Raw genomic sequence first — 26,698 nt, 5'->3', positions numbered from 1 at the left:
CCAGGGAGGACCCAACTAGGGATGATGAAAGAGTTAAATAATCGGTAAACGGCCTAGCAAAATAACTGATAACACCTATTTCTCTCCCACCAAATTAAAGCCTTTCCTCACGCTTTTCTACGCTGCAGGGAACGCTTCCCGCCTCGGTCCCGGGAGGGGCGTGGCCAGGCCACTGGGAGCCACGCCCCAAGAAGAGTGGTGCCGACTTCGCCGCGCCCAACCCTGCGGCCCAAGAAAGGGACCCAAGCAGTGACGTCAAAACCCCTCCCCTATGTAATCTTCCGCCGCGAGGAAAGTAGTCCCCAACCCAGAGCTTCCCCCATCACCCAGACTAGGCGAAATGCAAAATCCTAAGCGTCCTACAGACCGGATTATGGCTCTGGGACCTCAGAGCGACCTTCCGACACACTGGAAACCTGCTTTTCCCCAGGACGGCGGAGGAAGTAGTTCCGGCCTACTATAGGACGATGGGTTCCTCCGCGGCGGGGGGAAGAGGATGGCGACCTTGTCGATGCCGGAGTTGGAGAGGAACGCGGCTACGAGAGTGTTGGGTGAGTGTCGGCCAGAGTCAGGTCGTCCCACTGCGCCCTGCTGTGGAGTGATGCCGCACTGCGGGAGCACCCGGCTGCGAGGTACCGGGCCGGCGGGGCTGTCCGAACAGGGCCCCGGGGTCCCAGGCCCTTTAGTCGCTCTCGCACTTGCCTGAGCGGAAACCCGGCGCCGCCACAAGATGGCGTCGGGTCTGGAGCGCAGGCAGCGCCGGGGACAGCCCTGAGTCGCCAGGCCCCGGGACTGTCTCTGTCAGCCCCCTCCGCAGGGGAACCAGGCGAGGGGGGAGCGAACCACTGACCCAGGGGGCCTGCGGGCTGTACCACCCACCCTGCACTGGGGGGATCCAGGGGGCCGAAGGGCTGAACCACCCACCGAGCCCGAATGGGGCGCGTAGAGCGAACCACTCTGTGGCAGCTACGGGGGAGGGGAGGATGGGGAAAGGGTCAAGATTACCGGCCATCGACCACCCTCCTGGGAATGGGGAATGGACCTCCACTGGGAAGCAAGGCTTCTCGGTCCTGTTTTCCCAGAGTTCTCCTCTGTGGACACGAGAGCCCCGCCCCGTCAAGCCTCAGTCTTTGCATCTGCGAAATGGGCGCAAGGATGCGGCTGTGTGGGCTGTGGTCGCCGAGGCCGGGGAAGTGGCCCACCTGTTCCAGGCCTTTCCACCTCTTCCCGCAGAGTGAGGGCCACAGACCCTGCGCACCTCTACCAGGCGGCCACCGGAGCCGATGGAGAACGAGGTGGAGAGCAGTAGCGACGCGACCCCTGGGCCTGGCCGGCCCGAGGAACCCTCTGAGAGCGGCCTGGGTGTGGGCACCTCGGAAGCCGTGTCGGCTGACAGCAGCGACGCTGCAGCCGCCCCGGGACCGGTAGAGGCCGATGACTCCGGGGTGGGGCAAAGCTCGGACCGCGGCAGCAGCTCTCTGGTATGGACTAGGCTGGACGGCATGGGTGGAGGCAGGTACCGTAGGCAGCAATGCCTGGCAGCCACGGGGAAGCAGCCAGCAAGGCTTACTTATAGCTCGCGTTTGTTGTTTCTGGTTTACTGTGAGCCAGGTACCAAACCAAGCCCCTACTGTGGATTTTGTCGTTTAAAACTCACACCTTGTAAGGCGCATCCAATCGTTTCCTCGTTTTACAGAAAAGGAAACCGAGGCACAGAGCGCAGGCAGCCAGGACTCAGATCTAAGCTGTGGTCTTAGCCGCTGTAGTACCCACTGCCTCCATACTTTAAGAGACAGGTGGCCTCTTGAGTGCTGGCCTTGCCCCTGATTTCCTGGTAGACCTCTCTGGGTCTCCTCTGCCTCTGAGGTTCTCTTTTGTGAGCTGCCACCTGGCATTCTCTTGGAAACACTTTTTAAACCATCTCTTTCTGAGCTACTTCCTAGCTCTGTGATACCAGGCAAACTGTCCCACTTCTAGACCTCACTTTCTTTGTCTGTAAGGTGAGAATGATAAGTATACTTGCCTCGTAGAGTTTTTATGAGGATTAAATGAGTTAATATGTGTAAACCAATCAGAACAGTACTCAGTACATAGTAAGCACTCAGTGGGTACGAGCCATTACCATTATTATCTGCAAAATAGTGATCATATTCATATCACTTGAAAAAACCAGTAGCTGTGGAGTCAATTCCGACTCATGACAACGCCACGTGTGTCACAGTAGAACTGTGCTCCATAGAGTTTCAATGGCTAATTCAAAGTAGGTTGCTGGGCCTTTCTTCCAAGGTACTTCTGGGTGAACAAGAACCTCCAGCCATTCAGTTAGGGGCCGAGCATGTTAACCATTTGCACCACCCAGCGACTCCCCTCTATAAAACAGGGAGAATGATATCTGTATCACTTGGTAGAAGTGCACAACAACGGCCCCCACTTTGGCCTCCTGGGATTCATTAATTCAGCTGAGATGGGCCTGCTGTGTGCCAGGCTGTGCTGGGCTCTGGGGATACAGCAGGGGACAAGACAGGCATGGTCCCAGCCCTCGTGGAGGGTACAGTGGCATGAGGACGTTACATTGCTGAGCGGGCAGTGCTGTGATAGCACGTACAGGGAACTGAATCACCGAGGGGGCAGTACTTGGCCTTTGCGGCCAGGGTCAGCGTCCTAGAAGAGGGACCTGCTAATGGTCTTGAGAAGACTGGTTGGAGTTAGCCATGGGGTGATGGGAGGAAGAGTGTTTCAGGCAGAGGGAACAACTTATGCAAAGGCCCAGTGAAAAGAGCTCCACTTGTCTGTAATATGGGGGGTGGGAGCTCCCTCTCTTATTCTGGGGTGCTTCCTAGCCAGACAGAGCCAGGAACCCCAGGGCTTGTCCCTGGGGGGCTCTGTGACTGGAGGGCTTTTCCCGCTGGTCCCAAGTGGGGCTCAGAGTGTGGGCAGCTCTGCTCTCTATGTCTCTGGGCAGATAGCTTGTCCAACAGGCCAGCCTGCCCATCTCTGGGTCCTGAATGTCTCCCACTCTGTTTCTCCCCCACCCTAGGAGGAGGTGACTGAGAGCAGCTTGAGCACAGACCCCCTGCCCCATGGCTATCTCCCAGATTCGTCTTCTGTGTCCCGTGGTCTGGTGGTGGGGGTGACAGGCGGCCCCCCAGGCCCAGTGCACTCCAGTGCACTCCCAGACCCTGCCATGCTGGTGTCCGACTGCACAGCGTCTTCCTCGGACCTGGGCTCAGCCATCGACAAGATCATTGAGTCCACCATCGGGCCTGACCTCATCCAGAGTGAGTCAGGCAGAGGGGGCAGGAGTCACCTGCGGGGTTTGCCTGTGGAGTCTGCCAGAGCCAGCTGCCCACCCCCACTGTGTGACCTTGGGCAAATAACCTTATAGCTTTGAATGCATAAAGTGGGAGTGATGCTCCTGTCTGGTAGTGGTAAACAGCGTGAGGGTTTAAATGAGACAGCGTGTGTAGTAAGTATTCAGTAAGTAACAAACAGGAGCAGCTGCCTTTGCACTGCGGACGCCTTATATACAGTAGCTGATTTAACCCTTCTTATGACGCCAAAGGTGGATGCTATTATTCTCACATTCCAGATGAGAAAATTGAGGAGCAAAGAACATGAAATAACTTACTGTCACCAGCAAGCAGTGAACAGCATTGGGCCATGAGCTCAGACAGGCTACTTGGCCAGTGCCTCACACACAGGGCCTCCTATCAGCCTTGCTAATGGAGGCAACTGAGGCTGAGAGAGGCGATGGGGCTGGCTCGAGCCACACTGGCAACCAGAGTGGCCTGGGGGATGTGGGTCTGCAGCTGGGATTTTCCCATCTCTGCCCAGGCTGCATCACAGTGACCAGTGCTGAGAGTGGCGGGGCCGAGACCACACGCTTCCTGATCCTGCAGGGCCCAGATGATGGTAAGACCCCTGGCACTGGATCAGGGAGAGGCCAGGCTCGGCCACTGACTCACTGTGCTATCTTGGAAGGTTACCCACTGCTCTGGGCCTCAGTTTCCCCACTGACAGGTGGCCTCTGGTGGGGAGTTGGGTTCCGGGATCTCTGGGCCTGCCTGTGGCCAACCCTGCCATCTGCTTCCCTCTCCACTGCTCCCCTCATCCACCTGCAGGAGCCCCCATGGTGTCGCCGATGGCCAATTCCACCCTGGCTCACAGTCTGGCGGCCATCGAGGCCCTGGCTGATGGCCCCACGTCCACATCCATGTGCCTGGAGCCGCCGGAGGAGGCGCGGGGTGGGCCCAGCTCCCCAACAGCACAGCCACCTCCAGGCTCTGGTGCCGAGGAGCCAGACCTGCAGAGCCTGGAGGCCATGATGGAGGTGGTGGTGGTGCAGCAGTTCAAGTGCAAGATGTGCCAGTACCGGAGCAGCACTAAGGCCACGCTGCTGCGCCACATGCGGGAACGGCACTTCCGCCCAGGTCCGTCCATAGCAGCCCACCTACCCGGGACTGCACAGTGGGGCTAGGGGCGGGATGCAGGGAGCTAGTCATGGCAAGCCTGTCTTACCCTCCCCAGCGGCAGCAGTGGCAGCAGGTAAGAAAGGACGTCTGCGGAAGTGGGGTACCTCAGCCAAGACCCAGGAGGAGGAGGGGCCTGAGGAGGAGGACGATGATGACATCGTAGATGCTGGCGCCATTGACGACCTGGAGGGTAGGCAACTATGGCTCCCACGCCCGCCACCCCCACCCTTGTCCCTGTCCCCAAATACTTACAGCTGGAGGGCCAGGAAAGGGGAGTTGGCATACATGCAGCTGTGGTTCAGTGGAGGCCATGCTCTGGGAATAGGACCTCTGTGTGCCATTGTGCAGGCTGTGCACTGAAAAAGAGCCCCACATGTAAGGGGACCCTGTTCATATCCATCCAATAGAAACATAATGCAAGCTACGTGTGTACTTCTAACTTTTTTGGTAGTCATGTTTAAAAGGATTAGAAAGAAAGAGGTGAAATTAATTTTAATCGTGTTTTATTTATCTGCTTTAAGATACTATTTTAATATGCAGTCATCATAAAAGTACATTATTAAAAATGTTTTCTTTTTTTCATAGTAATCCTGTAAAATTCAGCATGTATTTCGCACTAAAGGCACAGCTCAATTTGGACTAGGTACATTTCAGGTGCTCAGTAATCACATGTGACTGGTAACTGCTGTGTTTGACAGCACAGCCTTAGAGTTTGTAGACTTACATGATTATCACAACTGTTTTCCAACAATGGCTATGAGGGGGTCTTGAGGAAGGGGCACCTTTTTCTAATTCTCATAAAAGCACTGTGTGAGCAGTGGTAGGGGCCAGAAAAGGTGCAGAGAAAGGACAACAGGGGGTTGGAGGAGGGACGCTCACAGCCAGGAGGGCTTCCTGGAGGAGGCATCACTGGTGGGCTTGAAGGAGGAATAGGGTGCCAACAGGTAGGGATGGGGAAGTGGGCCTCTTCCCAGGGGCCAGGGGTGCAAGGGTCTAGGGCTGAAAGCTACTGACACCCACCTCCTCTTATCCCTTCCATAGAGGACAGTGACTACAATCCGGCCGAGGACGAGCCTCGAGGCCGGCAGCTGCGGCCCCAGCGTCCTGCCCCCAGCACTCCAAGACCCCGAAGGAGACCTGGCCGGCCCCGAAAGCTGCCTCGCCTGGAGACCTCAGACCTCCCAGGTGATGAGACTTGGTTGGGGATGGGACCTGTGGGTGTAGGGCCTAGGGGTGGCCTCATCTCCCACTTGCTTCTGTGGAGCCGAGCGTGCATGTGGAGGAGCACATCTCAAACCAGGATGATCTCCAGGTCCCCTCGTTGAAGGGGAAATCCTCCCAAACCTAAGCTTGAGAAACCTTGACTCGAAAAATGAAATCTCAGCTTTATGACAATGCCTTCCATTGGTAAATTAAACACAGGTATTTATACTTGAACTAGTCAGGTACATGTGAAATACGATTCCTGAAATGCAAACAGAGGAGTAGGTGCAACCGCAGAGACGATGTCTAAAAGCCCTGGCCCGGGGCATTCCAGGGGGCAGGAAACACCCAGAGGTGGGTGTGAGTGCCGCTTCTGCCACTCACTAGCTGCTTTGCCTGTTGAAGCTCCTCTTCCCTTTTTTATGAATGGCCATGATAGCAGTCTTTTAGTATTGTTGTGAGGGTTAAATGCTATACTCCAAAACAAATGGTACAGCTCCATGAGAGAAAGACGTGGCGATGTGCTCCCTTAAAGATTCTAGCCTAGAAAACTTTATGGGGCAGTTTTCTGTGACATGGGGTCATTATGAGTCAAAATTGACTCGATAGCACCTAACAACAACGTTGTAAATGTGCTCAAAGAATTAAAGGAAATTATGAGATTAATGTCTCACCAAATAGAGATAGATGGTTTAAAAAAAATAACTAAATAGAAATTTTGGAGTTAAAACATATAAGTGAAATGAAAAATTTACTAGAGGAATGCAATCTCAGATTTTAGGTTACAGAATAAAAAACCAGCAAACTTGAAAATAGGTCAATAAAGATTATCCAATCTAATGAACAGGATGAAAACAAATTAAGAAAAATGAACAAGGCCTCAGAGGCCTGTGAGATACCATCAGGTTTAGCGGTATACACAGAGATGAGGAGGGAATGGAAGTGGCAGAAATAATACTTGAAGAAATAATGGCAAAAATGTTCTAAATTTGATATAAAAATTAATCTGCACATCCAAGAAGCTCGATGAATTGCACACAAGATTCACAGCTACACACATCACAGAAAACCTTTCAAAAGCCAAAGGGAAAGAGAGAATTTTGAAAGCTGCAAAAGAAAATAGACGTATCGTGTATAAAAGGACTGCCAATAAGACTAACAGCTGACTACTCAGCGGAAACCGCGGTTAACAGGAGACAATGGGATGGCACCTTAAAAGTGCTAAAAAAGAGACTCAACCAGGAATGCTATATCCAGCAAAACTGTCTTTCACAAATGAAGGAGAGAGAAAGACATTCACAGATGAACAAAAAATGAGAGAATTCATCGCTAAAAGACCTGCTTTACAAGAAGTAGCGAAAGGAGTCCTTAGTACTGAGATAAAATGACACTACCCAGTAACTGGATTCCACATGAACATGTAAAGAGCACCGGTAAAATAACAACAAAAAAATGGTAGCTCCTTTGCATATGCCATTTGGAAGGGATCATTATGTTCTTCAGTCTTTTTTAAAAAAATACCTTTGTATTGAGATACATGTATGGAAAAAGCACACAGATCCTAAGTATACAGCTCAGTGAATTGTCACCAGCAGACACACCTGTACAACCAAACACCCCAATCAAGAAACAGCATGTTACTGTCACTGTTTGCATCATTTTTAACTTAAAAATATATTTAAGTGAGGGCATTGGTGGTACAGTGGTAGAATTCTTGCCTTCCATGCATTAGACCTGGGTTCGATTCCTGGCCAAAACACCTCGTGTGTAGCCACTGCCTGTCTGTCGCTGAATAAGTTGGACGCTGAACAGGTTTCAGCAGGGCTTCCAGATGGAGACAGATAGGAAGAAAGATCTGGCGATCTGAAAATCAGCCAGTGACAAACCCTATAGATCACAACAGCCTAATCCACAACCGATCACGGAGATGGTACAGGACCAGGCAACGTCTTGTTCCTTTGTCCATGAGGTTGCCAGGAGTCAGGGGCCGACTTGACAGCAGCTAACGACAATGTATTTAGCTATTCCTGGTTTTGAAGGTCCCTAGATAGCTCAGTTTGTGCTTGACTACTAACCTAAAGGCTGGCAGTTCAAAATCACCAAGTGGCTCCGCAGAAGAAAGGCCTAGCAGTCTGCCTCTGTAAAGATGATAGCCAAGAACACCCTGTGGAACAGTTCTGCTCCGTACCACATGGGGTCGTCATGAGTCAGAACCCACTCAACAGCAACAGCGTATTGTTTTGAAAGGTAACACATTCAAATAGTTCAAACTTCAGTAGGTTTGAAAGTGCTACAGTGACATCTCCCTCCTTCCCCACCTGCCCTCCAGCCCCCCCAGTTTTCTGTCCCTAGGAGCAACCAACTGAAAGTACTGGTACTGCTTCCCAAACCTTAGAATGTTTTTGTGAGGTCAGTAGTACAGCAATTACCATCTCCCTTTGACAGATGGGGAAAGTGAGGCTCAGAGAAAGGAGTAGATGGCTGCATAGCAAATTGGTGATGGAGCCACACCTGGAACCCGGGTCTCCTAAAAAGGAAACCCCAGCTCCCCTGGTATTGCTCTGGACAGCCTCCTGTTTAAGTCAGGCCGTGCTAACATGTCAGCTGCAGGAGGTGGGCTCTCAGTGCTGCCCTCTAGCCAGGCCTGCCTGTGCCTACCAAATGATCTGACGTGTCTGTCAGTTGTCTGTGACCGATGTGCTGTGGCTGATTTGTGATCCACATGTCCGTGGCAGGTGTGGAAGGAGAGCCCCTGGTGAGTTCCCAGACTGGACAGAGCCCCCCGGAGCTGCAGGACCCTGAGGCTCCCAGCTCCTCTGGCCCAGGACACTGGGCGACCCTGGACAAGTCCGGGAGGGTCCCCGGGGAACCCACTGTGAGCCAGTCGGACGCAGAGAACGCAGCCCCCTCCAGCCAGGACGAACCCGATGCTCCTCCGCGCCGTCGTGGCCGGCCCTCCCGGCGCTTCCTCGGCAAGAAATATCGAAAGTATGTAGAGCAGAGATGAAAGTGTGGGAGGCAGCTGGTGGGCCCCAGGGGCCGATGTGGCCCCTTGTGGCTGCCAGACTAGCCAGCGCCCTCCCCACATCCTCCTGGCAGGTACTATTATAAGTCACCTAAACCACTCCTGAGGCCCTTCCTTTGCCGCATCTGCGGCTCCCGCTTCCTGTCCCACGAGGACCTGCGCTTCCACGTCAACTCCCATGAGGCCGGCGACCCCCAGCTCTTCAAGTGCCTGCAGTGCAGCTACCGCTCCCGCCGCTGGTCCTCGCTCAAGGTGCAACAGGAGGCCGGGAGACACAGGCAGGGAGGAAGGGAGGCTGGTGGGTCCCCTTGGACAGAGAGGTGGCGGCAGGCAGAGGCCAGCTGGTGGTACTGAGAGGGAGAGGAGCTAACTGCACGTCCTGGTCACCGTCCCCTGGGTCTGCAGGGAACGCATTTGCATGCTGGTGTACTGAGGAACACCTCCCTGAACGTGGGGAGGGCCGCTGTGGTGTTTCTGCCACCCGCAGTACACAGAGGTGTTGCCTCTTCACATAGTGGACGTCATAGGTTTGCCTGTCCATGATCACAGACTGGCAGATGGCATGAAACTTGTGTCGTCTAATTCAGAATGTTAGAAAAGTTCTCCAGCAGGTGTCTCAAGAAATGTGCTCCTTTTTCTCATGAGCTCAAAGGTGTCCTACGGCAGCCCTGGGCCTGCCTTATCCAGTACCTGCTGGGCCCCCGTATGAGCACTCTTATTGTATCCTCACAGCAGCCCAGTGAGGCTGTAGGTGTTGATAGCCCCATTTTACCGACCCAGGAAACTGTGGCTCAGCTGGGCAAAGTGATACAGCAAGTTGTCCAGGGATGAGGAAGCACAGATGGTCCGATTTCAAAGCCCCTGTGCTTTCTGCAGGAATCCCTGGGTGGTGCAAACGGTTAACGCACTTGACCCCTAACTGGAAGGTTGAAGGTTTGAGTGCACCCAGAGGCACCTGGGAAGAAAGGCCTGGCAGTCTCCTTCTGAAAATCATACATTGAAAACGTTACGGAACACAGTTGTACTGTGACACACACCGGATTGCCATGAGTCAGAATCGACTCGATGGCAACCAGTTTGGTTTTTTGGTGCTTTCTGCACACAGTGCTTCCTCCTTTAGAGACAGGGAGCCTGTGACCTGGAAGTTATTCTCTGGAACATAGTTGGATGAGGAAAGTGTGGGATATGGAGCCACACTACCTCGGTTCAGCCACAAGCTGTGCCATCCACAAGGTCACTGTGGGTCCTCCGTAAGTCCTACCACCCTGAGCCCCACCCTTGCTCTGTCAAATGGTGAGCGGTATCACCTGGCACAGAGCAGGTGGTTCCTCAGGAAAGCGTCTTCTCGGTCTTTGTTGCTGAAGCTCTGCTGTCTGGCCCTCCCCAGTTCTGTGCGCCGTTCCCACAGCAGCACCAAGGACCAGCGGCTGAGGGCACAGGTGGGGCGGGGACACAGAAGAGACCAAGCCCTGGCCCACTGTCCTTCTACCTCTTTCCCAGGAGCACATGTTCAACCATGTGGGCAGTAAGCCCTACAAGTGTGACGAGTGCAGCTACACCAGCGTTTACCGGAAGGACGTCATCCGACATGCGGCCGTGCACAGCCGGGACCGGTCAGTGGGTGTGGGTGTGGGTGGGGTGGGAGTAGGGGAAGTGGAGCCCCAGGGACCATTGTTCCCACGTACTGAGCCCCCACTCTGGGCCAGCCTCACTCAAACCACATTGTGGATGTGATCAGCAGGGCAGTTCATCTCAGATCACTTGGCTCAGAAGAGGGCAGGGCAGGGCCTTGAGGTCCAATTTAGGCTTTCCTCTGCTGCGAGCTTTAGCTTCCCATCTGTAAAATGGGGACAGTCGTTGTCAAGGGGATTAAAAGAAATTTTATATCTAAAGGGGCTCAGTAAGTGATCCAAAGATCTGGTGACCCCAAGCCCATGTAATACCATTTCTCATGGTGCTGAGAGAGCAGACTTAGGACAAGTGTGGGGAGAAACAACAATCCTTTGGGGCCTAGCCATACCTCACTGAATTATAATTAGCCCTGCAGCTTCAAGGAGGAGTCAGCCTCATGTCTTGGGAGAGGCAGGCAAAGGTTGGATACGGGATCCAAAAAAGATTGGAGGACACCAAGTTGAATGTGATTCAACAGATAATCTTTCCTGCAGTACTTCTCAGAGCCTTTAATGTACAAATGTATCTTGTGACTCAGAGAAAGAGTGCACCATTTCTCAAATGTAGTTGAGTGCAGAACTTATTCACAGCATACTTCGTAACATTTTCCCCAGGGAACCCTAGTCAGAAAGGGACTGGTGGAGAGTAAAGACACTCGGCTGAGTCTGGGTTGATGTGGGAGGCATGAGGAGGTGGGCTTGAGGAGCTTTGGTCTGACTCTTGTACATTTCTCCCCCAGGAAGAAGAGGCCTGATCCGGTGAGTCTGGGTCCCTGCCTGGGGAAGGACTGCTCAGGGAGCTGTCCAGGGGTGGCCAGGCAGGAGGTGAGGTCTCACTCTCCCTTTCTCTTCCATCTGGCTGCTTCTGATACCTTCTCAGACCCCAAAGCTGAGCTCTTTCCCCTGTCCTGTGTGTGGCCGAGTCTACCCCATGCAGAAGAGGCTTACACAGCACATGAAGACACACAGCACTGAGAAGCCCCACATGTGTGACAAGGTGCGTGGGTGGGAGCTGAGGTCAGGGCTGGGGCCCAGGGGGCCTCCCTGGTGGGCCTACCATCTAACCCTCCACCCACCCCTCCCAGTGCGGAAAGTCCTTTAAGAAGCGCTACACCTTCAAAATGCACTTGCTGACGCACATCCAAGCTGTTGCCAACCGCAGGTACACCCCCGAGGAACCCCCTGGGACTGGGAGCAGCCCCCTGCCCCACCCCCATTGCTGAGCTTCCCTCCCTCCAACTGCCTCCAGGTTCAAGTGCGAATTCTGTGAGTTTGTCTGCGAGGACAAGAAAGCACTGCTGAACCACCAGCTGTCCCACGTGAGCGACAAGCCCTTCAAATGCGGCTTCTGTCCCTACCGCACCTTCCGAGAGGACTTCCTGCTGTCCCACGTGGCTGTCAAGCACACAGGTGGGCCAGCCACGCCCCCGCCCCCTACCCCCTGAATTGGAAGCTCAACTCTTGGCCTCTTCCTCCTGGGCAGTCCCGGCCATGGAGCAGCTGGAGTCCTTCTAGAACCCTCTCTGAGTGGGCATACTCAAATTCCGGCTCAGTCACCTACTCTCTGGGTGACCCTGGGCCAGCCCCTAGCCCTTTCTGAGCCGTAGTTCCTCAGATGTAAAATGGGGAAATCAGAAGTACCCACCCTGTGGTTGTTATGAAAGTTCCGCCTGTTCCCTGAGCCCTGTCTGTATGTTGGGCACAGGGTCCAGAAACAGGTCTGCCATAGGCCCTGTCCTCAGCAGATGAAGCAGCATTGCATGCTTGGCCCATTGGAGATGTACACCAAGTGTTGTACATCTCCTCCTCATTGGTGCCCATCCCTGTGGTAGGGACACCGTGGGGAAATTGGGAAAAGGGAGCCTGGGGCTTTCTTAGCTAGATTCCTACCAGGGGAGACGATTCACAAGAGGGGTGTTCGGTCAGATGACCTTGGAAACAGGCACTAGCAGGAAGGCTTTGAGTGCTGAGGGTGGACCCGATTCATTCCTGTCCTTGGCTGCCAGAGTGTACACGGTGTGGGCTTGCCTGTGTCTAGGAGTGAACCAGGTGGAGAGGTCCTTGATGTCAGGGAAGGTTCCCCGGAGCAGGTAGGCCAGGGCTGGGCAGACACAAGCACCCCGCTATGTGTGCCCACAGGGGCCAAGCCCTTCGCATGTGAGTACTGCCACTTCAGCACGCGGCACAAGAAGAACCTACGCCTGCATGTACGGTGCCGCCATGCAAGCAGCTTCGAGGAGTGGGGGCGGCGCCACCCTGAGGAGCCCCCATCCCGCCGCCGCCCCTTCTTCTCTCTGCAGCAGATTGAGGAGCTGAAGCAGCAGCACAGTTCAGCCCCCGGGCCACCTCCTAGTCCCACAGGACCTCCTGAGGTAAGCTGAGCTGAGGAGGCAGCAATGGACATAAGGGGCTTGGGGGCATTGGCCAGGAGGACAGTATTATATCACCTCTCCCAGCCTCAGCATCCTTGTTTGCGCATTGGTTGCAATAGCGATCCCTGCCTCTCTGGGCCTTGGTAAAGATCAGTTGAGGTCATGGATATGCCAGCTCTAAGCTCAGAGTAGGGTGGCTTTCTGGTGCTAGTAATAGAGAGAATGGAACTACCAATAGTTTAAGATAGTATTTTATCATTCTCTCATATAAAAGAATACGAAAGGTCTGCGGTCCAGGGCTGATGTGGTGGCTCCACAGTCATCAGGGACCAGCCTCCCTCTATATTTTTGCTCAGCCATCCTAGAAACAGGATTTCTAGCTTCATGGTTGCTTCATGGTGCAGTGTAGCTGCAGGAGCTCCAGCCATCCCAGCCACCTCCTAGGCAGGAAGCAGAAGAAAAGGTTGGGAGAAAGGTTGAAATGATGCCTCCCATCTGTCTTCCTCATGAACTTTACCAGAAGTTCCTGCTTAGCCACACCCTACCTAGCTCCAAGAGAGGCTGAGAAAGGTAGTCTTGTAGCTGGGTACATTGTCCCCTTGATGAAAATCAGAGCTCCGTTAGCAAGAAAGAAGGGGAGGATGGGTTCCGGGTAGGCAGCCAGTGGTCTCGACCAACTTGTGCTCACGCCATAAACCTGAGTAGATGGACCACATGGTGCTCTGGAAGAACACAGGCGCTAGACAGTCTTGGGTTCAAGTCCCAGCTCTACCACTTAGTAGCCACATCTTGGGCAAGTTGCTTCACCCCCTGAGCCTCAGTGTGCTCATCTGTAGCATTAAAAAAAAAAAAAAAAACCTATTGTTGTGGAGTCAATTCTGACTCGTAGCGATCGTATAGGACATGGTAGAACTGCCCCATAGAGTTTCTAAGGAGCGGCTGGTGGATTTAAACTGCAAGCCTTTCGGTTACCCGCTGAGCTCTTAACCACTGCACCACCAGGGCTCCGATCTGTAGCATGGGTCTGGTAAATATCATGGAAAGTGGTGTTGACGATGAAATAAGCCAAGAGATGCAACATGCCTGATACACAGGAGGGGCGGAGTAAATGGCTTTCAAACTGTAGCCACCCCTCTCAGGCTTGGCCTGTCCCCATCCCACAGGTCCCCCCAGAGGCAACACCATTCCAGGCACCTGAGACCCCCCCGCTGCTCTGTTCTGACACCCTGGGTGGCGCCACCATCATCTACCAGCAGGGTGAGTGCTGAAGGAAGGGTGGGGGCTGGGTGGGGGCTGGGCAGGGGCACAGGTCAAGCAGGCAGGGCCTGGGAGAAGGAAGGAGCGTCGTTGGGTGCCGGTTTTCCAGCCCTTTCTAATGCCCAGGTCCCCACCCGCACCCTCCAGGAGCTGAGGAGTCAACGGCAATGGCCACCCAGACAGCTTTGGATCTGCTGCTGAACATGAGTGCCCAGCGGGAGCTGGGGGGCACCGCCCTGCAGGTGAGTGCTGGGGGACCCCAGCTGCCCCAACATCTCCCATGCCCAGCCTTGCACTGACCTCTGGGGCTAGAGCAAAGCAATGCTGGTGTGCCCCACATTCGGGGGCTCCCAGTTGGGGAGGAGACAGACCCACTGAGATCCAGTGGGCAGGTGTAGAGGACAGGGCCAGCTGTGCCAGGGGACCCATCAGAGGAGCTCCCAACTATGCACTGCTTCCCCAGGCTTCAGGGACCATGTCGTTGCTTGGTTTTCCTCCTAGCTCTGTGGCCATCCTGTGCCTGTGGGTTCTCCCCAGGGGCCTGAACTAGCTTTCTGTTCGCCAAGTGCTCTCCTTCTAGGACTTCTACAGCCTGAGGACACTCCAGGCTCTCTGTAGCTCAGGCCTCACTCGTGGCACTTACCCCTTGCGGCCAGCAGGTGCTACATGGAGTTTAGAGTCTCCACTTCTCTTCCTTCACTGAGCTACCTAGGGTCACCTTCACACACAACACCTACCCCCAGCACAGCCAGCCCGCCTCCGAGAGAATTTTGTTAGCACTCTCTGTGTCCTGGCCTCTTGCAAAGATGTTGAGTGTGTGTTTGAGATGAACCTGGAGCCATAATGTGGGGCTGGGCAACAGAAAGCTCCTTGGAGGAAATCTGGCCTTGCATTTGGAAATCATAGGATTCCGTTTAGGGATTTGGGGGGTATATAAAAGTTGTACAGTTTTAGATCATTAAATGTATTAGTCTTTTACAGTTTTAACGTTGATATCCTGCCTAGAAAGGCCTCCTCCCCCTTCGACCCAAGACTCCGTAAACATTTATATTTTCTTCTTTCATTTTTTACACTTACGTCTTTACTTCGCCTGTAATTTATTTTTGGTGTATGCAGAAAGTATGTAACTTTATTCTTTTTCAAAAAGTTGTCCAGTGCCACATCATGAGTAATCTAGTCTTCTCCGGTGGTTTGAAACGCCCCCTTTATCATACGCTAGATTCCCCAGGAGCCCTGGCGGCGCAATGGAATGGAATCCCACGTGTACAGGAGTCTCTTTCTAGACTTCTCAGTCCTGTTCTAATGGCCTGTCTGCTGTTCTCCTGTATCGTTATCACGCTGCTTTAATTTTTTTTTTTCTGATTGCAAAAACATATGCTTGTAAGAAAAAGAAAATCAGAAATGTTTAATACAGAAAGTGAAAGTCCTTAACATTCCTCCCCTCCTCTCAGGTAACCACTGTTAGCAGGTTGATAAGCATTTCTTCAGAGTTTTGTCTGTGTGAGTGCTAGCACATAGATCTTTTATTCCTTACAAAAATGGGATCATCCTGTTCGTAGTCCTCAGCAACCTGCCTCTTTTTCACTCAACAGTTTACATGTTCCTGGCCAGTACATGCAGAGCTCCTTATTCTTTACGTCTCTGTATCATTCCGTCATACGGATATTGGAAAGTTGATATAGTCCTTAATTAGTTGGGTTGTTTCCAGTTTTTTGTTAATTCAAGCAGTGCTTCAATGCACACATGTTTTCCAAGTGCTTATAAACATTTTTTTGGCTTAAAAAAAAACCTTCCTAGAAGTAAAACTGGTGGGTCAGAGGGAATGAAGCCTTATAAAAGGATAGCCAGTTTACAGGGATACTGCCAGGGTATGTTTCCCTATACCCTTGTTGACACTAGTATTATCAGTCTTTTTTTTAATCCCTACCAATGTGCTGGAGATATATTGCATGATCTTAATTTATAGGGATGTGATTATAAACTAGGGTGAACTTTCCGTATGGTCAGAGGCCATTTTTGTTTTTATTTTTTCCAAATTACCTGTTTGTGTTTTCTATTTTTCTACTGTTAGTCTTTTTATTATTGCTTTGCAAGAGCTCTTTGTATATGAAGGAACTTGTTGCCATCGAATCGATTCCAACTCACAGCGACCCTATAGGATAGAGTAGAACTGCCACATAGGGTTTCGAAGGAGCAACTGGTGGATTCGAACTGCGAACCTTTTGGTTCGCAGCCAAGCTCTTAACTACTGTGTCACCAGGGCTGTTTCTATCTTAATCTCTCATATGAGTTGTTATAGACTCCCTGCAATTCCTTTTTTTTTTTTTTTTTTTTGGCTTTAACAAACAAATTAGTTTTCTCACATATTAGGAGGCTGAAAGTCCGAATTCAGAGCACCAGTTCTAGGGGGAGGCTTTCTTCTTGGCTCTGGAGGAATGTCCTCGTCTCTTCTGAGCTTCTGCTCCTGGGCAGTCTTCATGTGGTTTGGCATCTCTCTTCCCATTTCTGCTTACTGATTTGCTTGTGTAATCTTCTTTATATTCAAACTAGATTGACTCAAGATACACCCTATACTAATCCTGCCTCATTAGCATAACAAAGAAAACTCATTCCCAAATGGGATTATAACCACAGGTATGGAGCTTAGGATTTACAACACATATTTTTTGAGACATAATTCAATCCATAACATTCCAGTCTTAAAACCCAGACCCAGTGCCGTCGAGTCAAACAGAGTAGAGCTGCCCCATAGAGTTTCCAAGGAGCACCTGGCAGATTCTTCCACCCTAGGCCCCCCAAAATTCATGTCCTTGCCATGTGCAAAACACATTTACATCACGTCACCCCAAAAGTCTTAAATCAACTCCAAGTCCAAAACCTCATCTTCTGAATTATCTAAGTCAAATATGGATGAGACTTTAGGCATATTCCATCCTAGGGCAAAGTTCGTCTTTAACTGTGAACCTGTGAAATCTAGACTACAAGTTATCTGTTTCCAAAGTGTAATGGCGTAACAGGCACAAGGCAGACATTTCCATTACAAACTGGAGAAATTGGAGGTAAACAAGGGATAACAGGCACCCAGTGAGTCCAAAACCCAGCAGAACAATTTACATTAGCTCTCAAAGATTGAAAATAATCTCTGTTCTTAGGGACCATCTGGGCAATGGCTCTGCCTCCAGATTCTGGGTATTAGCCATGTCCTCTGGATTCTAGGTGGAGGCTTCTTGGCCCTGGGCTTCAGCTTGTCTTCAAGGCACTCTGGGAGAGCAACTCTGCTCTCTTGGCTTTAGGCAGTCCCATTCTCCTAGTCCATCAGAATGGCAACCTCAGCCCCTTGGTCCCAGCAGGCCCCATTCGTCTCTTTTGGGCGTGGCAGCCCCACCCTCTCAGCTTTGGGCAGTGTCCCCATCCCTGTGGCACACCTTAGTGGCAGCCCCACACTCTGAACCAAGTTGGCAAAGGTCCAATTCTTTGAAACCTAGAAGGCTGTGGCTCTACCCTTTGAGATCCAGGAGACTGTGGCTGGCTACACCCTTTGAAACCGAGAAGGCCCTGCTTCTGGCGTTCCTTCCAGCAGTTTTGCTGATCTCCAAGCTGCTCCAGGGATAGTCCTTTTCTTTTCTTGGAAGACAACAGATGTAATTCCTTTGGCCTTTTTCCTGCGTGTAGAATTCCAAGAGGCAAATAATGTTCTTTCCTTTTGTTCTTTCTCTGTCCCTTTCAGGTTAAACTGGTGGATTTTCTGCTCCGGTAGTTGGTTAGATCCATCAGTTACAGGCTTAATCTCTAACAAAAGATTGTGTAGCCATGTTCTTGGTGAACATTCTAGGATACAATAGAATTTTCCAAATCTTTCTCTGTTTTCATTTTGCACAGTTCATTTTTAAGTTCTTTTCTTTCATATTTTACTAAATGGCAAGAAGGAACTGTGCAGCTCTTTTAAGACCATCCTTAGAAATCTCATCAGCCAGATATCCACGTTCATCACTTACAAGTTATACTGCCATCAAACATTTCAGCATAATTCAGACATGTTCTTTGCCACTGCATAAAAAGTATTGCTGTTCCTCCATTGTCCAATCACACGTTCGTCATTTTCTTTTAGAGCCTCCCCAGAAGCACATTGAACACCCACATGTCTAGCAACACTCTGTTGCTGGTGCCATATGTATCCTCTAAGGTAATAGAGACCTTCTCTCTACCTCTCCTCACTTCCTTCTGAACCCTCACCAGAATTGCCTTTGACGTCCATAATTCTATCAACAGTCTCTTCAAGGCAATCTGGGCTTTTACTGTTAGGCACCTTAAAACCCTTCTAGCTTCTACCCATTACCCAATTCTAAAACGACTTCCACACTGTAGGTATTTCTTAAAACAGCACCCCACTCTCGGTACCAAATTCTGTCTTAGTTATCTAGCACTGCTATAACAGAAATGCCACAAGTGGATGGCTTTAACAAACAAATTTGTTTTCTCAGTTTAGGAGGCTGAAAGATTGAATTCCGAGCGCCAACTCTAGAGGGGGAGGCTTTTTCTGCCTGTTAGCTCAGGAGGAATGTCCTTGTCTTTTCTGAGCTTCTGCTCCTGGGTGATCGTCATGTGACTTGGCGTCTCTCTTTTCCTGCTTGTTTCATCTTTTTTATATCCTAGAATAGATCAACTCAAGATACACACTACACCAATCCTGTTTCATTAGCATAACAAAGAAAACCCATTCCCAAATGGGATTATAGCCATAGGCATAGAGGTTAGAATTTACAACTCATATTTTGGGGGGACATAATTCAGTCTATACAATAGCCATAAAACAAGATAGGTGATAGGTGATGGGAAAGGAACCAATGGGATAATTTCATGAAGAGAAAAGTGGCTTCAGAGAATGCCTGGTGAGGAATATGGCAGATGAGTTTTGAGAATGAATCTGTTAGAAATAATCGGAAGATGAGGAAATCAGGGAAGGCCATAGTGTATAAACTGGCTAATAATGAGGGAGTGATCATAACATAAAATGATCAGGAACAGAGAGCTGCAGCTAGAACAAGCCTTTGATTCTGCTCTTAACCCTGTGACTCAGTCTGTTCATTTCCAGGTCTTTCACATTTGTCTCTTCTTATTTTAGTAGCCAACCCTGTGAATGTTGAAAGCAGCTGAGAGGCTTCTTTTGTTGAATTTCTGCCATTTATTTTCTCCTATGGCTATTCCATTTTTGATGAACAGAGTAATACATAAGGGGGGTTCATTTTCTAAGTGTTCATTTCACACTTAGAACCAGATACTAAAGCACCATCCAAGGGCGAGAACATGGGTGGGGCTGTGCAGATGGTGAAAGGGGAAGTGGTTTTTCAGATGTGGTATGAGAAGCATCACCAACACCAGGAGAGCTTCCAGTCACCAGGAATTCCCAGGCCATTTGCTGCCGAAGGACTTATGTCAACCCTAGGTCCTGAGTAGATGCCTGCTTATAGAAAATGGCTTGTGGAAAAATTAACTTGGATAAATTGAAAACTGCTCTTTGGCCATATATTGAACAATCTAGAAACTCTCATTTTTCCATATTTTTTGTTTGCGGGCATCCTGATTACATCTAGAGCTGTATTTTTTATGTTATTCACCTGCTGAACGTTGGGTAAGTAGAAAAGGCTTAGACAATTGAGTTAAATTTGGGATAGACTGTTTCAAATATGTAGGTAATGGAGTGAGCTGAATTCCTGAGCCTTTCAGGGCAGTCATTAGCCAAAGTATTGTGGGTACTGCAGGTGAAATTTATTTCATTAATTATAATTAGGGAGAGTCATCTTTACTTTTTTGAGCCCACACTTCATTCCATGGTTTAATTATGTTATTAACACACCACAACAAAAAAACAATTCATCTCTTGAGCTCCTAATAAGCAGTTTATCCGTAACTTCCCCACCATGGTCTTTTCTTTTTTTTTTTTAATTATGCTTCAAATGAAGGTTTACAGAGCAGACTAGTTTCTCATTAAACAGTTGTTTTGTGACATTGGTTGCCAACCCCACGTGTCAACACTCTCCCATTCTCAACCTTGGGTTCCCCATTACCAGCTTCCCTGCCCCCTCCTGCCTTCTTGTCCTTGCCACTGGGCTGGGGTGCCCATTTAGTCTCATTTTGTTTTATGGGTCTCTCTAATCTTTGGCAATTCTTTTTTTTTTTTACTTCGTTTTATGGTTTGTTTTGCTGTAGATTTAATGTTTCATTTATTACATTTCAGTCTTTAAATCTTTAATTTGAAGTGGACTTGGAGTAACATGTGAGCTAGAGCTCAGGCTTTATCTTTTTTCTTAAATGGTTTGCCACTTAGCCCTCGGCTCCAGGGTTTCTTTTTTTAATTGTGGTAAAATACACACAACCTAAAACTTGCCATTTTAGAATAAACAAAATATGGTATATCCAAACAATGGAATGTTTTTCTGCTATAAAGAGAGGTGAAATGACATTCTAATATATGTTATGACATGAATGAACTTTGAAAACATGCTATGTGAAATAAGTCAGACACAAAAGGACAGATACTGCCTATTCCTTTGTATGTTGTTGGAGTTCTTTATATATTCTGAATATTAAACTTTTATCATATATTATTTTCACAAATTTTCTCCCTTTCTGTAGTTATGTCTTCACTTTCTTGATAATGTCCTTTGTTGTACAAAAAATTTTGTTTTTTTAAATAATTTTGATGCAGTCCAGGCTATCTGTTTTTTCTTCTTTGGTGGCTCATGTTTTTGGTGTCATATCTAAGAATCTATTGCCAAGTACAAGGTCCTGAAGATTACCCTTAGGTTTTATTCTAAGAGTTTTATTGTTTTAGCTCTTACATTTAGGTCATTGATCCATTTTGAGTTTATTTGGTATTTAGTATGAGGTAGGGATCTGCCTCAGGGTTTCTTAACCTTAGCGCTATTACCGTGTGGGGCCTAATAATTGTTTGAGGAGGGGGCTGTCCTGTGCATTGTAGAAGGTTTAGCAGCATCTCTGGCCCTTTGCAAACTAGAGGCCAGTAGCACCCCACCACCACCACCACCACCACCTGAATTGTGACAACCAAAAATGCCTCTAGACATTGCTGAATGCCCCTGAGGGGCAAAATCTCTCTGTCCTATTCTTTTTTGGTCTACTCCCAGTTGCCAGTGAGGATGAGTGGAGATGGCACTGGGTCTGGCCAGAGCGTGGGTGAGCTTCAAGGCGCTGGGATAGCTACGGATCTTTGCCTCCAGCCCTGCCCATGATGCCCGCTGAGATGGCACTGGGTCTGGCCAGAGCGTGGGTGAGCTTCAAGGCGCTGGGATAGCTACGGATCTTTGCCTCCAGCCCTGCCCGTGATGCCCGCTGAGATGGCACTGGGTCTGGCCAGAGCGTGGGTGAGCTTCAAGGCGCTGGGATAGCTACGGATCTTTGCCTCCAGCCCTGCCCATGATGCCCGCTGAGATGGCACTGGGTCTGGCCAGAGCGTGGGTGAGCTTCAAGGCGCTGGGATAGCTACGGATCTTTGCCTCCAGCCCTGCCCATGATGCCCGCTGGTGCCGTTGCAGGTGGCTGTGGTGAAGTCTGAGGACGTGGAAGCAGAGTTAGCGCCCTCTGGTGGGCAGCCCTCCCCAGCAGGGGCCCCTCAGCAGGTGGTAACCCTCCACGTGGCAGAGCCAGGGGGCAGCGTGGCAGCCGAGAGCCAGCTAGGCACCCCTGACCTACAGCAGATCACCCTGGCGCCCGGGCCATTTGGTGGGGCTGGCTACAGCGTCATCACGGCACCCCCCATGGAGGAGGGGACGTCGGCACCAGGCACACCATACAGGTGAGACCTTTGGACTACAAGACCCCCTCCAGTCTTTTATGAGCATGCAGAGGGAGGGGGGCCAGATGAGGGCCCTGCTCATCTAAGCCTAGATACCCGAAAACCAAACCTATCACTGTCGAAGTCAATTCTGACTCATAGCGGCTCCATGTGACAAGAGTAGAACTGCCCCATAGAGTTTCTAAGGCTGTAAATCTTCACCGAAGCAGACTGCCGCATCTCTCGCCAGTAGAGCAGCTGGTGGGTTCGAACTGCCAACCTTTTGGTTAGCAGCCAAGCATTTTAACCACTGCACCACCAAACCTAGGTGGCAGGAGGCAAAACCTTGATAAATAGAAAGTGACTGGGCGCTGGTGGAGCCATATCCTCTGCGAATCAGGGGCTCCCGTTTCTTGCCCACTTGTATGTGCCAGGCACTGGACTCATCATCTCACCGAAACCGTGCCCATGACAACATGGGCTCTGAGAGGTTAACTTGCCTGAGGTCACCCTGCAGTGGTGCCAAAGCCCAAATGTTCTTTCTCTGGTGATTGCTGACATTCGGAGCGAGCTCAGGCTCCTTTCCTGGCATTCAAGGTCCTGCATGCACACTTGTCTTCCTCTACACTGAGCTTGTCCGGGGCCAAAAAACTTACATGTTCACTGAACACTGACACGGTCTAAGGAAGAATCTAAGTCCCCATTTGTTTAGCTGGGGTGGGAGTCAGGATCCCTGTCTGTGCCTTGGGCCAATGCTGGGAAGAGGGAGCACCTGCAGGTCCTCTTACCCCCCTTCCCTCTCTGGAGCTACCAGGTCCATAGCTACCACCACGGCCCCCCGCCTCCACCCCACTGTCTGCTGCCTGTCCTACTTGGCCAGACTTGGGCAGGACCCCTGGGGCTCTTGGCCTTACCCGCCACCATGTCCATTGAGGGGTGGGATTTCCACCTTTAGGGCTGGGCTGTAAGGAGCCCTGGTGGCGCAATGGTTAAATGCTCAACTGCTGACTGAAAGATTGGCTGTTCAAACCCAGGAGTGGCTCCATGGGAGAAAGACCTGGCGATCTGCTCCCATAAAGATTACAGCCTAGGAAACCCTATGGGGCAGTTCTACTCTGTCGCATGGAGTCACTGTGAGTCAAAACGGACTGGATGGCACCCAAAAGCATCATATGCTGGGCACTTGAAGACCATTCAGAGAGGAGGCAGTGGAGGGTCAGCGGGCAAAAGGCAGAGCCAGGATGCAAACCAGGCCCTTCAGCTCCCGAGTCCTCTGTGGTGGTGGTTGCCCTCGGCTGATGACTGTTTCTTACGGGGAAGGGACCCCTATGGCCGTCCATCCTCTCCCAGAAGCCCAACTCACCCCTCCCTCTGTCAGTAGCGAAGAACCCCCTGGGGAGGCAGCCCAGGCCGTGGTGGTGAGTGAGGCCCTGAAAGAAACCGGCACCCACTACATCATGGCAGCCGACGGTACCCAGCTGCATCACATAGAGGTGAGGCCCTGGGTGGCAAGCCCCTGCCCCACTTCCATGCCCCCCCTTGGCCCCTCACACACCCGGTGTCTCAACAGCTGACTGCCGACGGCTCCATCTCCTTCCCGAGTCCTGAAGCCCTGGCCTCAGGCACCAAGTGGCCCCTGCTGCAGTGTGGGGGTCTGTCCAGAGATGGCCCTGAGCCCCCGTCTCTAGCCAGGACCCACCGAGGCGGGGAAGTCCAGGCCTCCGTCTCCCCTCCTCCGGCAGCCAGCAAAGCCCTGGGCCTGGTAGTGCCCCCCTCCCCACCATCTGCAGCTGCTGCAGCATCAAAGAAGTTTTCCTGCAAGATCTGTGCTGAGGCTTTCCCTGGCAGAGCTGAAATGGAGAGTCACAAACGGGCCCACGCTGGGCCTAGTGCCTTCAAGTGCCCCGACTGCCCATTCAGTGCACGCCAATGGCCCGAGGTCCGGGTAGGTGGTGCCCCAGCTGTCACTTACTTGGCCACTCATCTGTATAACAAATCTTTATTGAGCATGCCCTTGAGCTAGGCCATCTGTCCCTGCTAGGGTCAGTGAGATGCCTCAGCAAGGTCCCAGCTCTCAGGGAGTTCCCAGTCCAGTGGGGAGACAGACCAGACATAATGAGACTAATGCCAGTGTCCCCAGGGAGAACAAAATCCATGTGGATGAGAGCACAAACGGAGAACAAGTCATGAGGACGTGGGGAAGTGTCACAGGTGGTGGTTGGGCTCAGTCTGTAGGAGCGAAGGCACGGAGGTGTGAAGACAGGCGTACTTATGGAAATTAGAGTTGTGTCTACAATACTGAGGGCAGAGGTTCAAGTTCTAGGGTGGTGAGAAGGCGAATGAGGCAGGTTCTGGAGCAGGTTTACGGTCGAGTCTTGGGGCTCTGTCCATTTGCCCAAGGAGTCTTGTTTTCAGATCCAGCCATGTGCTGAATGCCCACAGCAGCTCAGGTGAGCAGGCTTCAGCCTCACCTTCCAGAGGACGAGGTGTGATAAAGCGGGGCTCTGAATCTCAGGATGCCAAGGCTGCAGGGCACCTTCCGAGGTTCTCTCATCCGGCACCTGTAGGTCACATACGGGTCAACAGTCTGAGAACACGGACAGGATGGTCCAAGTGACCTGATGATGGAGCCTAGGGCTTTGCACTCAGCACGCAAGCAGTCTAGAAGATTCTGGTTTGTTAACTCCCAGCTGCTACTGGGGCCCAGAGTGCTGGCTTTCCCAGGTCCACTCCACCTGGAGACAGGTTCCCTGTACAGCTCTTAGAAGCTGGGGTTTGCTGCCACTGTCCTGCCCGCCTGCCAGTGCCTGCCTCTGCCCTCCTGCAGGCCCACATGGCACAGCACTCAAGCCTGCGGCCCCACCAGTGTAGCCAGTGCAGCTTCGCCTCCAAGAACAAGAAGGATCTGCGGCGGCATGTGCTGACCCACACCAACGAGAAGCCTTTCGAGTGCCACCTCTGTGGGCAGCGGTGAGGCTGGTCACCAAGGGAAGGGCTGCCAGGCCCCTGGGGCTGCACCGGTCCTGAGCCTCCTCCCCTCCCTTCAGCTTCAACCGCAACGGGCACCTCAAGTTTCACATCCAGCGACTGCACAGCCCCGATGGAAGGAAGTCAGGGGCTCCTCCAGCCCGGGCCCCAGCCCGGACCCCCACCCAGACCATCATCCTGAACAGCGATGAGACGCTGACCACGCTGCACAGTGAGCTGGCCCTGGGGCCACAGGATGGATACTGGGAGTGGGTCCAGGGGTTTGAGCCACTGCCCAGAAGCACCCTTCTGCTGGAGCAGGGGAGGGGGCGTCTCAGAGTTCCTGGATCCCTGGGTCAGCATCCTCCCTCTCTGCCCAGCAGCACTCCAGTCCAGTCATGGGGTCCTGGGCCCAGAGCGACTACAGCAGGCACTGGGCCAGGAACACATCATTGTGGCCCAGGAGCAGACAGTGACCAACCAGGTAAGAGCCCAAGGCAGGGGCCCTGCTGGCTGGCCCTCAGCAGAGGTGGGTTGGCAGAGTGCTGAGGCTAGAGTTGGCTTGGCCCTGGCAGGAGGAAGCCACCTATATCCAGGAGATCACTACAGCAGATGGCCAGACGGTACAGCACCTGGTGACCTCTGACAACCAGGTGCGCAGCTGCCGACCACCTCAGCCTTGCCCACCCTCCCCCTCTCCTCCCTACCACCACCCTTCCCAGGGTCCTTACTTGCAGCCGCCATTGCTGAGTATGGGCTGTCCCTCATCCCCATTCTGCCTTCTCAGTTCAGCTCCCAGCAAGGGGGGCCCAGCCACCTGCCTTCTCTCCACCTTTCTCAGGTACAGTACATCATTTCCCAGGACGGAGTCCAGCACCTGCTCCCCCAGGAGTATGTTGTAGTCCCCGAGGGACATCACATCCAGGTAGGCCAGGCCTGGGGCTAGGGTGGAGAGTGGAGGGGAAGGCTGCAGAGTCTCCTCCCGGAACACGGGGCTGCTCTCTCTCCAGGTACAGGAGGGCCAGATCACACATATCCAGTACGAACAAGGGACTCCGTTCCTTCAGGAGTCCCAGGTAGAGCCCTTGAGGTCGGGGAGGTGGGGGGTAGGCACTGGTAGAGCTCCTGGGCTACACCTCATCAGCTTTTCCTCTCCAGATCCAGTATGTACCCATGTCGCCAGGCCAGCAGGTTGTTACACAGGCGCAGCTTGAGGCTGCAGCACACTCAGCTGTCACAGGTATGGGGCCAGACGGTGGGAGCCAGGGTGTGGGCCCAGGGCCTGGGGCTCAGGCTCACGTCCCTCTCCCTCCTGGCAGCAGTGGCCGATGCTGCCATGGCCCAAGCCCAGGGCCTTTTCAGCTCGGAGGAGGCAGTGCCGGAACACATTCAGCAGCTGCAGCACCAGGGCATCGAGTACGACGTCATCACCCTGACTGATGACTGAGCCCCAGGGCCCGCCACAGCCCACGGATATTGGGGCCAGCCCTCCTGGGGGCGGGGGGGCACCCGGGACTCACCCCCTACCACCACTGTCACCTGGGGTCTCCAGGTACTGGGCAGCCAGCATCCCATCACTGAGGGAGCCAGACCTGTGTTGCTGGGGTTGGGGGCAGCCATGGGCCCCAGCCAGGACTTGCTGGGTGCCCCAGCCTGCAGGCAGGCTTTGGGAGAGAACTTTATTTTTGTTTGGATGGACCCACTGGCCCCTCAGTCTCAATAAAGGGACCAGAGTCCAGCCCTGGCCAGCTTACTTTGTCTACTTGCTGCTACAGCCTGAGCCAGGCAAGGACCTAGGAAGCAGAGGAAGGCGGAGCCTATTAACAGCCCACGGAGGGTGGGAGTGGCTGCACCGTGCAGTTTCCCTGCCTCTGTAAGTACAGGGCCCGACAACTGGGCAGATTCTTGGGGCAGAGGCCTGAAAGCGGGAGATGGATGAG

At 52.1% G+C, this 26,698-nt stretch overlaps 1 protein-coding gene across 10 annotated transcripts; it reads left to right on the top strand.

Annotated features, from left to right (window-relative positions):
• Positions 1-242: 242 nt before the first annotated feature.
• On the top strand, positions 243-26,496 carry ZNF335 (zinc finger protein 335). 10 transcript variants are annotated; one of them, XM_064276134.1, is made up of 27 exons: positions 243-551; positions 1,234-1,481; positions 3,038-3,278; positions 3,835-3,912; positions 4,122-4,430; positions 4,528-4,662; positions 5,514-5,657; positions 8,411-8,663; positions 8,775-8,952; positions 10,201-10,313; positions 11,111-11,129; positions 11,251-11,367; positions 11,456-11,532; positions 11,620-11,780; positions 12,510-12,742; positions 13,906-13,999; positions 14,147-14,241; positions 21,553-21,812; positions 23,170-23,284; positions 23,362-23,736; positions 24,619-24,761; positions 24,839-24,990; positions 25,139-25,242; positions 25,334-25,411; positions 25,600-25,683; positions 25,769-25,834; positions 25,917-26,496. In XM_064276134.1, exons 2-27 carry the CDS (start codon positions 1,284-1,286, stop codon positions 26,196-26,198), a joined length of 4,104 nt encoding a protein of 1,367 aa, XP_064132204.1. In that variant the 5' UTR covers positions 243-551; positions 1,234-1,283; the 3' UTR covers positions 26,199-26,496. The 10 variants fall into 10 exon arrangements, with proteins under 10 accessions (XP_064132204.1, XP_064132206.1, XP_023406069.2 ...); XM_064276136.1 differs by having other exon boundaries at positions 526-632; XM_023550301.2 differs by lacking the exon at positions 243-551 and having other exon boundaries at positions 639-1,481; positions 23,173-23,284; positions 25,917-25,998; positions 26,078-26,496.
• Positions 26,497-26,698: the final 202 nt, after the last annotated feature.

This window comes from Loxodonta africana, chromosome 24, assembly GCF_030014295.1.
Source record: "Loxodonta africana isolate mLoxAfr1 chromosome 24, mLoxAfr1.hap2, whole genome shotgun sequence".
NCBI classification, from domain to species: Eukaryota; Metazoa; Chordata; class Mammalia; order Proboscidea; family Elephantidae; genus Loxodonta; species Loxodonta africana.
This window is presented reverse-complemented; position numbering and strand designations above follow the sequence as displayed.

What these genes read in the sequence shown, in the direction of transcription:
- ZNF335 (XM_064276134.1), top strand. Translation starts at nt 1,284, where the DNA reads ATGGAGAACGAGGTGGAGAGCAGTAGCGACGCGACCCCTGGGCCTGGC. An exon ending in CGCCATTGACGACCTGGAGG is followed by an intron (nt 4,663 to 5,513) that starts GTAGGCAACTAT and finishes TCCCTTCCATAG; the next exon opens with AGGACAGTGACTACAATCCG. An exon ending in CGTGGCTGTCAAGCACACAG is followed by an intron (nt 11,781 to 12,509) that starts GTGGGCCAGCCA and finishes GTGTGCCCACAG; the next exon opens with GGGCCAAGCCCTTCGCATGT.